The sequence below is a fragment of the Eublepharis macularius genome, chromosome 4 (genome assembly GCF_028583425.1).
Source record: "Eublepharis macularius isolate TG4126 chromosome 4, MPM_Emac_v1.0, whole genome shotgun sequence".
NCBI lineage: Eukaryota > Metazoa > Chordata > Lepidosauria > Squamata > Eublepharidae > Eublepharis > Eublepharis macularius.
This window is the reverse complement of record NC_072793.1, coordinates 171,551,975-171,566,511: the sequence shown is the minus strand read 5'-3', so window position 1 is coordinate 171,566,511 and position 14,537 is coordinate 171,551,975. Positions and strand designations below refer to the sequence as shown.

General features: G+C 46.2%; 1 protein-coding gene across 1 annotated transcript; it reads left to right on the top strand.

The window, feature by feature from the left end:
* The first annotated feature begins 3,814 nt into the window (after positions 1-3,814).
* On the top strand, positions 3,815-14,245 carry LOC129328734 (zinc finger protein 501-like). The gene is made up of 5 exons (XM_054978000.1): positions 3,815-3,899; positions 6,578-6,661; positions 7,093-7,219; positions 7,772-7,864; positions 11,416-14,245. Exons 2-5 carry the CDS (start codon positions 6,647-6,649, stop codon positions 12,699-12,701), a joined length of 1,521 nt encoding a protein of 506 aa, XP_054833975.1. The 5' UTR covers positions 3,815-3,899; positions 6,578-6,646; the 3' UTR covers positions 12,702-14,245.
* The last annotated feature ends 292 nt before the right edge of the window (positions 14,246-14,537 follow it).

Here is a 14,537-nt window from a genome sequence, read left to right as displayed (position 1 = left end):
AAAATTTTCAATTAAAATATTTAAAGTGGGAGGGTCAGAGAACGAAGGAACGAAAGGATAAACAAGTGCCTGTTTGTGGGGAGGGAGGGCTAAAAATCAAATAAATAAATATTTATAAAAAAAGAAAGCACACTTAACTACAGCTTTTCAGCCAACTATAAAAGGTTTGAAGATTTAATACTCAAAATGTGTGTTGATCTGGACCCTAATAAATGGGACAATTCTATGCAACATCTCCCTTATCGAGAGGTGTCTTGGGAATCCACAGGCTTTTCTTTGTGTTTGAGATGAGGCGCATGTGCCTATGGGTGTGGTGAGAGACCAGCGGGAAGGAACACAGGCCCAACAGTCTGCACATAGCTCTGAAATGGACTATGTAGAAAACATACAAAACTCTCTGAGGGAAATTCTCACCCTTGCCTGAGAGAATTTGTCTAGAGAAAGAAAAGCATTGGTATAGTCAAGGGGCACACACCTGAGATTATAAAGAGGGAGGCCAAGGAATGACCTGAAAACCTCTCAAAACTACAGGCAGCCTAGAAGAGGCTCTTCACATTGTTAGAGTGCCTTAGTGAGGTCAGTTCCTCACTGACTACTCATCTGTGGGACTCAGGCCCAAATTGTGCCATGTAAACTCCCTAAAAACTGAAAAGGATCCTGCCACACAGTTTTGTCCATACAACCCTGTGAAGGGATTCAACAAGCCTGACCTTGAACCCGTTTGAGGAGAGTTTTCAGGAAGGAGGAACAGAAGAGAGGCTAGCTGCAGCTCTCTCAGCTATGCAGGTCCAACAGCCGAGACTTCTGCTCCAAAATTGTGATGCCCTCTTTTCTTGCGTCTCTGGGAAAACTGGACTGGCCAACCATTCCATTCACACAGGGCATCACTTCTAAATCACTTCTTCACCTGTGAGAAGCACACAGAGGACTTGGAGCAGGGAGGGCAGCTGCCGCAGTCTTTTGCGGTGGTAGTCCCTTTCCAATGCACACGGTCTTCTCCTGAAGTATTCGTACCAAAGCTCGATGGCACAGTTCGTTTCTGCATGGGCTAGTGCCATCTGAATGCCATCACAACCCATGACACTGTTCCAACGTCTTGGGAAGGGGAACTTTTAGAGAAGCTAGAGGGCTATCGCCTACTTGGGTGACGTTACCATCTACAGTTTGTCTCAGGTGGTTTGTTTGGGAGAGGCTGCGTTAAGACTGGCCTTCCCGAAATAGAGGCTGTTACCCAATGGTCTCTACCCACCAGTAAATGGCAGATAAAATAGTTTTGGTGACTGAGTGGATATTGCTGGTTTGTAAAGGGCTATGGTACAATTGCAGCACTTCTCACTGATGTTTGTAAAAAGAGACTGCCTGAAACTCGGGCCTGGGCTGGGGATTGGTGGAAGGCCTTTGACTACTTAAAAGCTTCTTTCACAATTCAGCCTACTTTGGCTGCACTCTCCTTTGAGAAAGCTTTGGAGGTAAGCACCGATGCTTCCAAACGGGGCCTTGGGTCTGTCCTTTTCTAAGCCGATGACACAGGAAACTTACATCCTATTGTCTACTTGAGTCACAAACTCCTCCCATGGGAACAAAGCCTAGCCACTGTTGAGAAGGAATGCCTGTCAGTCATTTGGTCTCTATCGAAACCCTACTGTGCTAGGAGGAACCCTTCTTAGTGAACCGGTTCAGATGTTCTCGGGAGTGGAGCCAGCTGTTTACCTGGTCCTTGTCAGAAAACCTGTTGTCTGAGGGAGTTCCCAACAGGCCTTGAGGCCACATAGCTACAGGACAGGACTTTTTATGCTGTTGCCATCCGCCTCAGAACAGACCCTCCAATGCTGCCTAATTGTAGGGAATGCCGTGGGCCATGAGGGCGCACACGAGCCTTTGAGCCAGCCCAAAGGAGTCATTCCAGCACTTCTGTGGGGATACCTCCCTATCTCTACGGTGGCCCAAAGCAGAGACCCATTCTGCTGCCATGCGCCAAAAGGCACAGTGGCTTGAAGTAATGAAGCTGCCCCTGGAGGTGGCCAAGGCTGCTCTGGACTGATCCACCACCAGCCATACAGGAGCACCCTCTTTGCCTTGGTCCAGTTAGCCTGGCTCTCATGCCTCAGTGACTTTCTTAAGTGCCCTTTGTTTTGTAAAGGAGGGGCTATTTTCCACCCTCCCTGTCTGTGCTATTGGCACTTTCCTTGCTTCTGTCTGCCACAGTCAACCATAGTTTACAGTGTAAATTCAGGAAGGGGAAGCTTCCAGAGATAACCTGAGCCAAATTCACGTTGCAATGCCTAGAGTAAGACCCTTTGAAAATTTAGGTTCATTCTGCCACAATCCAAGAATATTTTAGAAAAGAAGACAGAACATTGACATCACATGTGGCATTCAAAGAAATAACTTAATTTTTACAAAAATAGACTACAAAATGTTACAAGTAGCGTACATGAAAACAGAAAAGGAAGCAACTGTCAAGTTTACAGCACACACATATAGAAAGAAACCCCCCCACAAACAATGAAATAAAAAGATTTAATTCTTTAACCGAACCATCTGTGTACTGAATGAAAGAATCTCTTCCTTAGGACTGGATAGATTTCCTCTCCCCAACATGTGGCCCTGAGAAATGTGCAGTCCTAGAGAGGTACATGGAGGGGGCAGAAAGCCATTTCCTGTCCTCCCCCCCCCCCCGTTTCCCTGCCCTTGCCAAAGAGGCTTAGAGGAATCCAGTGAGCAAAAAGGGGTTTTGGAGGGTAAGAAGGGGGGAAATATGGGGCGGGGGCTGCAATGCCAGATCAGAAGCAGGGAGGAAGGGGGGAAGATGCAGGGGAGAGAGGGAGCCGCCAAATCCCCACTTCCCTCCTGCACCATAGAGATCCATTCGGCGCATCCATTCGCAGCCCTGAGGCCCATGCAGGCTCGAGGGAGGGACCCCCACTGGGCACCTTTGGAGGCAGGAAGTGCAGGCAAAGTTACCTGTCCTTCCCTCCCACCCCCTGCCTTCACCTGGCGGCGATTGCATAACGGGTGGCAATACCCACCCCCTTCACCCAGCCGCAATCAGGCACGGAGAAAGAGGCAATGCCCACCCCCTTCACCTGGCAGGAATCAGGCCTGTCCCTCTCCTTTATCCGGCTGGGGAAAGTTGTGGAGCAGACAGTAATACCCCTACCTTCACCCGGCCAGGATCAGGTGCGTAGCAAGCGGCAATGCCAGCCCCTCGCCTTCACCTGGCCAGGATCAGGCACGAAGCAGGTGGCAATGCCTGTCCCCTCCTTCACCTGGTGGAAATCAGAAGAGGAGCAGGTGGCAATGCCGTTCCCCTCCCCTTGACATGGATCAGGATCAGAGCAGGCGGCAATGACCGCCAACCATCCCTCCCCATTTTTAAAGCCCGTTGTATTTTTCCCCACAAAGGGCTTTGTTGCTAGTCCAAGAATATTTCGGGAAAACAAAAGAGAACATTGTCTTCAAATGTGGTATTCAAAGAAATAACTTAATTTTGAAAAAGAGACTACAACATGTTACAGGCCCTGCACATGAAAACAGAAAAATAAGCAACTGTCCTGTTTACAGTACACACACACATATCTAAACAAAAAACACCCACAGAAAAAATAAAAGATTAATTCTTCAGACAAACCATCTGGGTACTGTATAGAAGGAATCTCTTCCTTAGGACTAGATAGTTTCCCCATCTCCAGCATTTTATGCAGCCCAGCTTGTGCGGGCTCTCCAAGGGTTAAAGTGATAAACGCACAAGCCTAGAGTGGCAAATGGAGGAGGGACGTGGGGACACGAGGGAGGCCCTTTCCTGTCCCCGTCCCCCTTTGCCCGAGGAACCTCGGAGGCTCCCGGACTTCTGATGGAAGGGCTTGGAGGGACCCCCTGAGTCCAGAGAGTTTCGGAGGGTGAGAAGGGGGGAAATATGGGGTGGGGGCTGCAGTGCCCGATCAAAAGCAGGGAGAAACGGGGGGGGGAGATGCAGGGCAGAGAAGGAGCCCCCTCCCCAAATCCCCGCTCTCCCCCTCCGGCACCACAGAGGTCCGCTCCGCCTCTTCGTGCCCAGCCCTGGAGATGTTGGGGGAAGGGTGGAGGGGATGCGGGGGTGGGGGGAGGACTGAGGGCTCGGAGGTGAAGGAATGGGGCGGAGGGGATTTGGGGCTGGGAGGGGAATGAAGGACTGAGGGGGCTGCAAGAGGTGGGGGGGGGGGGGAGGAGGCACGGCGGTGGCGCTTGTCCCTGCGGAATCCCGGACAAAAAAGGACCGTTGAACCAGAACAGGAGGAGCCTCAGAGGAAATCCTCCCCATAACAAGGCCGTTCCCTCTTCTTTGGAAATTGTCGCAGGTGCATTACACCCTTTTCAGGTGGACTCTTTGCCCCAGGTTCAAAGAAGGGCTTTTTCTTGCTTCCCTGCAGCATTCCTCTGCTTCCTGGGGTTTCTCTGACCTTTGTTATGAATGTGCACAAATGTAGATTAAAAACAAGTTTAAAACATAAGGCCTGAATGGCAGGCTGTATGTATATGCTAAAACTTGCTAAAACATCTCAAGGTTGTTATGGAATAATTATCTAATTTGGTACATTTTTTCCTATAGAGTACAACAATAAATGAAGAGCGTTGTGTGAATGCAGACCTGGGTCTACTTCAGTATTTGTATTTTATCATACAATACTAGAGGTAAATTGTGATTTAGTATTTTACCTAAAATAATTCTAGCACTTAATAATAGACTATATTATATTTTTAAAAGTTCTCCTCCCCCCTTCTTCTTTTGTTGCAGCTCTAGATAAAACACTGGGAGCATGTCATGATTGGTTTCTATATGTTTGGGTGTGTTTGATTATAAATTGTTCACAATTGACCACTGAGGAAGGCCTTAGGGCCGAAACGCATCTGGTCAGTTTTTATACTGTACCTTGGTCTATTTGTGTTGATGGTCATTGCACTGTACCATCATCTGTACCTTGAGATGTTTTAGCAAGTTTTAGCATATACATGTAGCCTGCCATTCAGACGTTATGTTTTAAACTTGTTTTTAATCTACATTTGTGCACATTTATAATAAATACTTTCTAATATATATATATATTAGGTTGCTACTTAACCCCTCAATTTTGTTCCCCTGCTTGTTTGGGTTGAGTTTGTGGGGACCTTCCCTCACACCCCCTTTTTTCGTCCTTGTTGTTTCTCTGACCTTTCCCAAGCCTCATTTTGGGGAAGCTGGAGATCATGGGAAAGCCTGGATGGCTGCCTTGGGGGTGGGAATGTCCGGGCTCCCAGAAATTATAGACCGCAGTCGTAAGATTTCTTCATGGTCAGCCATGGTGGACAAGAAACAATAGGCACCGTTCCTATCCAGCAGTTGTCTAAAACAGTCTCAGGCCTGGTTCACACCTGCAGGAGGGGGCGGAGACAGAGGGTGGACTGGGAAAGGGGCTCACTTGATTTGCTGTATTGTTTAAGCTTCTTTTCCTAAATGTCATGATTGGGCCCCCATTTATGCCATTGAGTTGCTATACCATAGCTGTACAGTGACTGCCATATTATTCTGCTGTGCCTTGATGTTGTATTACGTTTGTTTTTAACTTGATTTCCTTTCAGACTTGGGAAAACTTACCTCTTTTTAGGCTGGCTCAGTCTGCCTAGTGTCCTCGGGAGGCAGCTGCGTGTGTGTCAGACTGCTTTGATGTAATGTCTTCATGTAACTTTCCCCGATAATTCTGCCTAGCTGGTTCCCTCCAAAGATAGGCCAATGAGTGGGGGGGGGGGGTTCTCCCTGAAGTTCTTTGGCCTTTTTCTCATTCCTACCAACCTTTTGGTCAAACAAGGATCTTTTCTATGGACTATGCCTAAACCTGGAATAAAGCCTTCTCATCCAAGAACCTCAGTATGCTTGATGCGTAAGGGTCCAGAGGTTTGCCTACCATAATATAAGAACTGAGAACTGATACTAAAGGTGGGCTCAAGGGGAGGCTTCTCTTCAGACTGCAGTTGGAGGAGCACGGTCAGGAACGCTTCCCCGCATTAGAAACTTCCTGCCTCAGAAAAACAGTACAACAAACATAGAAAGAGGGAAGAAACTGTATCGTTTCACTGTTAACTTTCTATGAGGGGGGACTTCCAGTCAAGCGATGAAATATTTGCAGCTGGAACTTGCCCACCTTCTGCTTTCACTTAGGCACTCCATCCCATCATCCCTTCAGGGCTCTGCCATTTCCTTCCCAGCACGTTCTCCTGGTTGTGTGGGGCAGGCCGGAGGGCTGGCTTCTCTCAAAGGGAAGTGGTGTGGCTTCAGGCAGTGTCAGGAACTCATTGCCCCAAAATGGATTGGGAGAGGCTGGGGAGGGGGGAGCATTTAAAGGAGGAGAAGGGGACACGTGAATAAGGAAGGTGGGACTCCCCTCATAAATACTGTCTAGTTTGAGGGGAGAGATATTGGGAAAAATGCTCCTCAGCCTTCCTGCATCAGATGCAGGGACTTGAATTGTGCCCAGAAGACAATCCAGAGACAAAAGGAGCTGGCATAGATATATATGAGTACCAGAAATGGTTTCCCACAGTCTTTCTTTTTCTCACTTCAAAGCAGCAATAAAAGACACCCTTGAGGCCTTCTCTGCCATCTCCTCCATGTGGTGAAGGGAAAAGAGCCGCCATGCAGCCAGCTAAGGTAAGGGGGGGGGAGGGGAGAGGTCCCACAGGGGAGGTGCTCAGTGGATGGCAGGAATGATTCCTTCTCACTTGTAAGACTCAGCAAAGCGGGCTTTTTACTCTCTTGGTTCTGGTGCAGCCCACGGGGGTCTTAAGACGGCCTGTACAGAGAAACCCAAACAGAGACTATTACTGGGCCATGAACTTCCCATGGAAAACTATCAGCTTTTCTCTGATACGGACATCTCTGGCCTCCTCCACAGAAGGCTTTTCACTGTCTGCCCGTGAGGACACTCTTTGGCCTCAAGATGCACCCCAGGAGATCTGGGAGAGGGGGAGACAAATGTCTCCTTGGGGCTCTTCTCCCCTCCTTTTTTTGCTAGCCTTTCAATATTAATATACTGTCCTTTCCAGTGATATAAAGTAATCCTTCCTTCTTTCTCCTTCCAGGGTGGGTTGTCCTTTGAAGAAGTGGCTGTGTATTTCTCCAAGGGGGAGTGGGCCCTGCTGCGCCCAGCCCAGAGAGCTCTCTACAAGGAAGTCATGCTGGAGAATTTTGGGAAAGTGGCCTCTCTGGGTGAGGATCCATTACTCAGTGGCTGTCTCCTACTTGCTGTGAGATGTGTCTGTGAGGAAGAACTTAATGAGGAAGGGCATGGCCAGGCAGTCTTCCCTGGGCCTGGTGTCTGATCTCTGCCACTCCCCATGAGCCTTTCTCAGGCGTGGACGGGCTTCTGGGTTCTCCTTGCAGAGAGGGAGCCCCTGCTTGGCTGTCCTGTGCCTGGATTCCATGAGAAGAGGTGCCAAAGGATGCTTGGCCTGGAGAAGAGGGGGATGTTCTAATCAGGGGCTTTCCTCCTTTCTGGGCTTTGTCTTTTAGGGCTGTGAAAGGAGCTCCACCTGGTTTTCAGGCACTTGCTTAGCTTTCAGCTGGCATTTCAGTCTCAGATGGGCAGGGAATAGGCACCAACCTGCCAGTGCCAAGGGGAGGATTCCTCACCCCATGCTGCACTCTGCATCACCCCTCTTACTTGCCCATTTCTGGAGGGACGTCAAGCTGGCTTGGAATTTCTGAATTTATGTGCACACTGAAGAGTCATTATTTTGTGGGTTTTTTCCTGCTAAACAGGGCCTCAGATTGCCAAACCTGACCTCATATCCTGGCTGGAGGAAGAGGAAGAGCTGTTTCTCCTGTTCTCTGACGAACTGGAGGGATTTATAGGTAACTGCTTAGATCTATCATGGGTCTCTGATTTGCTTGCCATGGGACCGTGTGTTGCCTGCTCTTCCTTCCAAGGGGTGGTAGGTTTCTGTAGAGTTCTTTATCCTCACAGTTGCTTCCCCTCCAAGAAACATTGGTGAATTACGAAGGCTGTAGATCCTGAGGCCTGGTGTGGCCTATCTTAGTGGGTGGCTAGAGGGACAACATCTGTGGTGGCCAAAGGAGTGTTACCTGGAAACATTGATGGCACCTGGTTTGCGAATGGGGTCCGTGAACCCAGCTATGCCGAGAGTGCTGGTCTCTCTGCCCGAGACAGCTGGATAGCCTAGACTGCCAGGCTTGTGTATTTGGGGCAGAAGCTAGGAAGTGCCTTGTCGAGGCTCTTGTGGAGTGTCTTTATAGACTTGCTCCTGTTTGTAGATGGGTAATTCATTAAAAAACCTGTTTAGTCTTCTTTGGTGTTGCCAAGTGGGGTCTGAGGTTAGTTATTTGTCCGCGGTGACAACTCCTCCTCCTTTGTTAGCTTCTTCATTCAGGATGTCTGGAATGTTTCTGAGGCTGTTTACAGCAATTCTTTCAGTGTGAGTGAGGTTGTGTTGCGGAAGATGACAGTTCTTGATGGTGTCAGTTTGCGCTCAGCTGGACAAGCATTCTCTGTAGAAATCTAATGTGGCATTGCCACAACTGAGGGCAGGGGTCCGTCTATGCGGAGTCTTTCTTCCTGTAGCATTGGGTGGGAGGCTATTGGTGGCCAACGTTTTGCCCTTCGGAGGCCTATAGCGGTATTCTTGGGCACTGAGTAGGATCGTTTCTATGTATAGCAAGGAGCAGATGCTATCCTTGGTTATTGGCGGAAACAACACTTAAAAATAGAGAGATCTTTCAGTTCATCACAGTTACACTCCCTCCTATGACATTACAGTGCAGTCCCAACGAGCAGAAGATAAATCTCGTCTCCAGGGTCGGGGGCATTTCTTCCCAAGAACTGTCCACGCTGAGCGGCAGTGGGTGTCTGACAAGATTGTTTCCCATGCGATCCCTTTACCTGGAGATGATGGCAACTGAACCTTGAACATTGTGCTTGGAAAGCATGTGCTTTGCCACAGAGACGTGACCCAAAGCAGCTCCAGACAGAGCTCGTGTAAACACATTTTACCCAACTTGTGTAGAAGAGGGAAGGGCTTTTCTCCCACTCCTGGTATCAGTGCAGAAGATAAGAACAATCCTACCTGTTTGCATGGGACTGGGAGTCTCTCATCCTGGCAGTGGCTGCTAATGGGGCAAGAGCTAGCCAGCTGGCTTGCATAGGGGAAGGGGGATTCTCCTATCCCGGGCAACAACGGGCGCACCCAGGATCAGAGTATGCGATCTGGCTCGTGCAGAGGAGGAAATGGATTTTCTCTCCAGCCCATGGTGGAGAGGGTAAAGGTGGTCATGGCTAAGAAGAATAGCCTCTAGCTAGTCATTTAGCTCAAGTCCTTGTGGAGTGCCTGCCGCACAAATAACTTCTAAAAAAAATTGTATGGTAACGGTGTTTCCAGAGAAAATGGTGCTGCTGCTGGCTTGTTTAGTGGTACAAGGTGAAGTTTTCCCCCTCTAGGATATATATGGAAGAGGAGGCCTTTTAAATGTCCAAAGCCTTGGATATTTAAAAGAGCTGCAGTCTTATCTCGTTTGGCCCTTAAACCCAGCCACTGTTTCACCTATGCATGCGGATATTAAACTAGGGTAGACCTTCCAATAGAGAAGCGTGGTGTTCTTGGCGAAGGTATATGGACTTTCAGGGAGGTATAGGATCCTGCAGCAGGTGGATTTCCTCTACCCAAGCCCTGGGTGGGCTGAAGTCCGCTGGAAAAGCCCCCCCGGTGTTCCTTTGAGTGGGGCAGGGGTGACTGTATCCTCTCTTAAGACCGAACTGCCATTCCAGTGTAATTGGAAAAGTAGGTGATTCAGAAAGAGCCTTGGGGTGGTGGGTGGTGGTTGCAGTGGGAAGATGGATCCTGTTATAAAAAAAATTATGCCCATATTAGAATTAATACTTTGTCCATAGAACTTCATTTGCTGCCTACAGACAGTGAACAAGGATCTCTGAACCTTTTAGGAAAGAGTTGGGGGCAGGGGTGTCCAGAAGATAGAATGAATTTTGAAAGGGCAAAAGGAGAACAAGTTCAAAAAGTGTGAGAGACGCTGATGTGCAAGGAAAAGGCATCCTTAAACACACCGTTTCTCTTCCATCATTGAGACAAGAACATGTTCCCAAATAAATGTTTCAGAATTAATGCTTTGTGATGTCAGTTTCATAAAAGAGCTGGATTTGCTTAATCACTTTTTGTTTACTTTGGCAAAACCCTGCTGTAGAATGGACCTTCCCAGTATTGATGAACTCTGGGCAAGTGCCAGGAAAAGTGCCGGTGGACACCGTTTCTCCCTTAGGCACAGCCATGGGGAACCCTAATGTAAGTGGTTCTGATCCCTGGTATAAATGATCCCTGGCGCACAAAGATTTCCCCAAAGTAGAACATACCAGTATAAAATTCAACATCTTGCAGAGGAAATCGTGGCTTTCCCAATTAATTTTATACCACAGCCAGGATTCTTCTCTTCCAGTGAATAGCCAACCCTGGAGTAGTAGTAGGGGAAAATGACAGAGCCTTCCAATCTGTCTTTCTAAATTTGGCTTCCTGGGTAACATTGCATCTCCCTTCACTTGAGCGTCCTTGTTTAATTTGTCTCATGTAGAGATACTCTGTGTAGATGAGTCCAATGGAAAGAGGAGAGTCTATTGAGTAGATGTATCTTTTGACACAAATACTTTGGTTTTATTTTAAAAAGGCTTTAAAATAGTTTTTGTGATACTACAGCAACATACGATTTATAACACTGGTCAAGCAGTATCCTAACAAATTCCCCCACCTGTCCTCTTCAGTTTTTATCGATCTTTAAACTGTATATTAAAACACCTGTTCGTAAGTATGGCCAACTTGATCCCCTATAGTGTAGGGTAGATCCATAAAATAGAATTATTTTCCACTGTGCTAAAACAGTGATAACGTGCCCCAAACTCAGAAGGCCTGGCTCTGTCCACAGGGGCACAGAGAATATCAGATGCCAAATATCCAGAATACTGGGCCTCTCTGCTACACTCGGTGGGTCCAACATCACAGGCAGGAACTCCCCACTGCCTCTTTAGCAGCGCCACAGTTCCAGCATTCCTCACTGACCTGGGAAGACCAAATAAGCAGGCGTTCTGGGCCCTGTATCGTTGCCTGAAAACAAGTACAGTGGATGGTACATGCACTTCGGGTCAAAAAAGGACATGTGTGGCAGACAAAGTCCCAGTAAAATGCTATACTCCCATTATGAGGCACCCGTGATACATTGGACAGTAATAATTAAGATGTCACAGATTCCTAAGCAAGAGTTATCAAAGTTGTTCCGGACACCAAGCCTTTGAATTCCTGCATCCTCTGCAGCTGTTAATTTAATGCTATCCCTAAGGTTTTGGCTGTATTTTTCTGTTTTGTGATCATGTCATGTTTTTCTTTCTGCAGGAGGTGAGTGCAAGTCAGCAAATAAAAGAAAAGAAGATATGTATCTGCAGCAGAAAGAGAACACAGAAGATTGCAATGCAGTGAGGAAGGAAGAGGAAAAATACTCACCAAGGACTAGTTCCAGTCTTTTACAAGGTGATATCTCTCATGAAATGCCACTAATTCAAAAACTGTACAGAGGTGGCTATTGGAACGAGAGCACTGTAAATGAGGAATATTTTCCTGAAAAACCAAACATTGATGTTCATTGGAACAAGTATACCAGGACAAGAGTAAGGGAATCACTGGAGTGTGAAAAAGCCATTGATCAGACAAACAATCTTAATTCTCATCAAAGAATTCACACAGGGGAGAAAATGTACAAATGCCTGGAGTGTGGAAAATGCTTTACTGTGAAAGGGTCCCTTACTTCCCATCAAAGAATTCATACAGGGGAGAAACCATACAAATGCCTGGAGTGTGGAAAATGTTTTACTGTGAAAGGGTCCCTTACTTCCCATCAAAGAATTCATACAGGGGAGAAACCATACAAATGCCTGGAGTGTGGAAAAAGCTTTGGTGTGAGAAGACACCTTTTTTACCATCAAAGAAATCACACTGGGGAGAAACCGTACAAATGCCTGGAATGTGGAAAAGGATTCAGTCAGAAAGGAACCTTTACTTCCCATCAAAGAATTCATACAGGGGAGAAACCGTACAAATGCCTGGAGTGTGGAAAATGCTTTACTGTGAAAGGGTCCCTGAAAGCCCATCAAATAATTCATACAGGGGAGAAACCGTACAAATGCCTGGAGTGTGGAAAAAGCTTCAGTGTGAAAGGACACCTTTTTTCCCATCAAAGTAATCACACTGGGGAGAAACCGTACAAATGCCTGGAATGTGGGAAAGGATTCAGTCAGAGGCGACACCTTACTATCCATCAAAGAATTCATACAGGGGAGAACCTGTACAAATGCCTGGAGTGTGGAAAATGCTTTCCTGAGAAATGGTCCTTTAATTCTCATAAAAGAATTCACACAGGGGAGAAACCGTACAGATGCCTGGAGTGTGGAAAATGCTTTACTGTGAAAGGGTCCCTTACTTCCCACCAAAGAATTCATACAGGAGAGAACCCATACAAATGCCTGGAGTGTGGAAAATGCTTTACTGTTAAATGGTCCCTTACTACCCATCAAAGAATTCACACAGGGGAGAAACCATACAAATGCCTGGAGTGTGGAAAATGCTTTACTGTGAAAGGGTCCCTTACTTGCCATCAAAGAATTCATACAAGGGAGAAACCATAAAAATGCTTGGAGTGTGGAAAATGCTTTACTGTGAAAGGGTCCCTTAATTCCCATCAAATAATTTGTACAGGGGAGAACCTGTACAAATGCCTGGAGTGTGGAAAAAACTCCAGTCTGAGAGGACACCTTTCTTCCCATCAAAAGAATCACACTGGGCAGAAATCGTACAAATGCCTGGAATGTGGGAAATGCTTCAGTAAGAAAGAAAACCTTTCTTCCCATCAAAGAATTCACGATGGGGAGAAACTGCACAAATGCCTAGAGTGTGGAAAAAGTTTCAGACACAGTGGAGACTGCCTGAAGATGTTGATATTCTTCCTAGGACATATACAGACCATAACCCTTTGCTGTTGAAAATAACCGATATATCAAAGAAATTCACATGGAGGTTGAATGTTCAGTTGTTGAATAATAGACAATTTTTGCAAGATGTAAAGTAAGAAATGAAACCTTATTTTTCAACAAAATATAAACTCTGAAACACATAACGAGAATTGTTTGGGATGCGAGTAAAACTTATTTTAGAGGACTGGTGATAAGATTTGTGGCTAAACAGAGATAAGAGACGAGACAATGCTATCAAGAGAGAATGGATGCTTTGGAGAAAATGAGAAAGGCTTGAAAATGGACCCTTGAAACGCAAGTCTAAAATGTAATATTAAAATTTTTCAAAACCAAATTAATTTATTATCATTGGAAGAAATCACTAAAAATGTTAAATTTGCTAAACAAAAATTATTTTGAAGATGCAAATAAATCAGGGTGGTGGCTAGCTTATAAACTTAGAAAGGAAAGAGAAAAGAGACTGGTTCATGCCCTATATGATGATGCAAAGAGAGAAGACTCAAAATGAAGAACTAAAGAAAATGGTGGAATCCTTCCACAAACAATTATATGGGAATATGAAAATATCAAGGGAAGATCAAAAACCGTATTTACAAAAGCAAGATCTCCCCAAGCTATCCCAGAAAAGTAAGAGATGTCTTAATGACCCTGTAATGATTTGAAGTCAATGGGTGCATGTGTCTTTAAATGCCTGGTTTGAGCTAGGTGAAGAGTGGGGGCGAGAGAGGGAAGAGTGAGTGATATGATTGGTTGAGGACTGAGAGTGTGGGCGGAGTGAAGGCAGTTTAGACTGGGAGTGAAGAGAGAAAAGCTTCAGTCAGAAGAAGGCAGGCTAGCTGCGTGCTGCCTGAATATGTTGAAGTGTTTTATGAGATAAATATAACCTGTGTGGAACCTGAACTGAGCATGTTTGTGAAAGGACACTCAGTCAGGGAAAGAGAGGCCAGCTGTGTGCTGCCTGAGCAGGTTCAATATTTCTGTGAATAAGAGTCAGAGAGGCTGGCTGTGTGCTGCCTGAGGAGTTTTAAGCATTTCCGTGAGAGAAATATTGAGTTAGAGAAAGAGGCTAACTGTGTTTGAAGCCTTGGAAGAGATCTGTGCGAATGAGAGTAAATGAAGTAACTTTAAGAACCGAGAACTACTTTTATGAAACTGATATGCTTCTTAACTAAATAAAAGTTTATTTTTGTTTTGTTATATCCCAGTGTAGCTGTCATTGCTATATCCTATTCCTATCCTCAGGGCCACACAGAACCACGAAGGAGCCTGACGCTTAGGAACGTTACCAACGGGAAAACTTAAATGAAATATTGGAATATAATATTCCTGGTGGCAGCAAACTACCCAGAGGGTGTGAAGGGAAAGAGTAAAAGAAAAATCTACCCCAGAGGAAAGTAAATATCATAACAGACCCTGTTATAGTGATGGAATTGACAGAGGCCACACAAAAGCAAAATACTGGGAGAGATCCTGGCCCTGATGTCTTAGCGT

Coding starts and splice junctions, on each gene's coding strand:
- LOC129328734 (XM_054978000.1), top strand. Junction 7,220..7,771: donor TGGGAAAGTGGCCTCTCTGG/GTGAGGATCCAT, acceptor CCTGCTAAACAG/GGCCTCAGATTGCCAAACCT. Junction 7,865..11,415: donor CGAACTGGAGGGATTTATAG/GTAACTGCTTAG, acceptor TTCTTTCTGCAG/GAGGTGAGTGCAAGTCAGCA.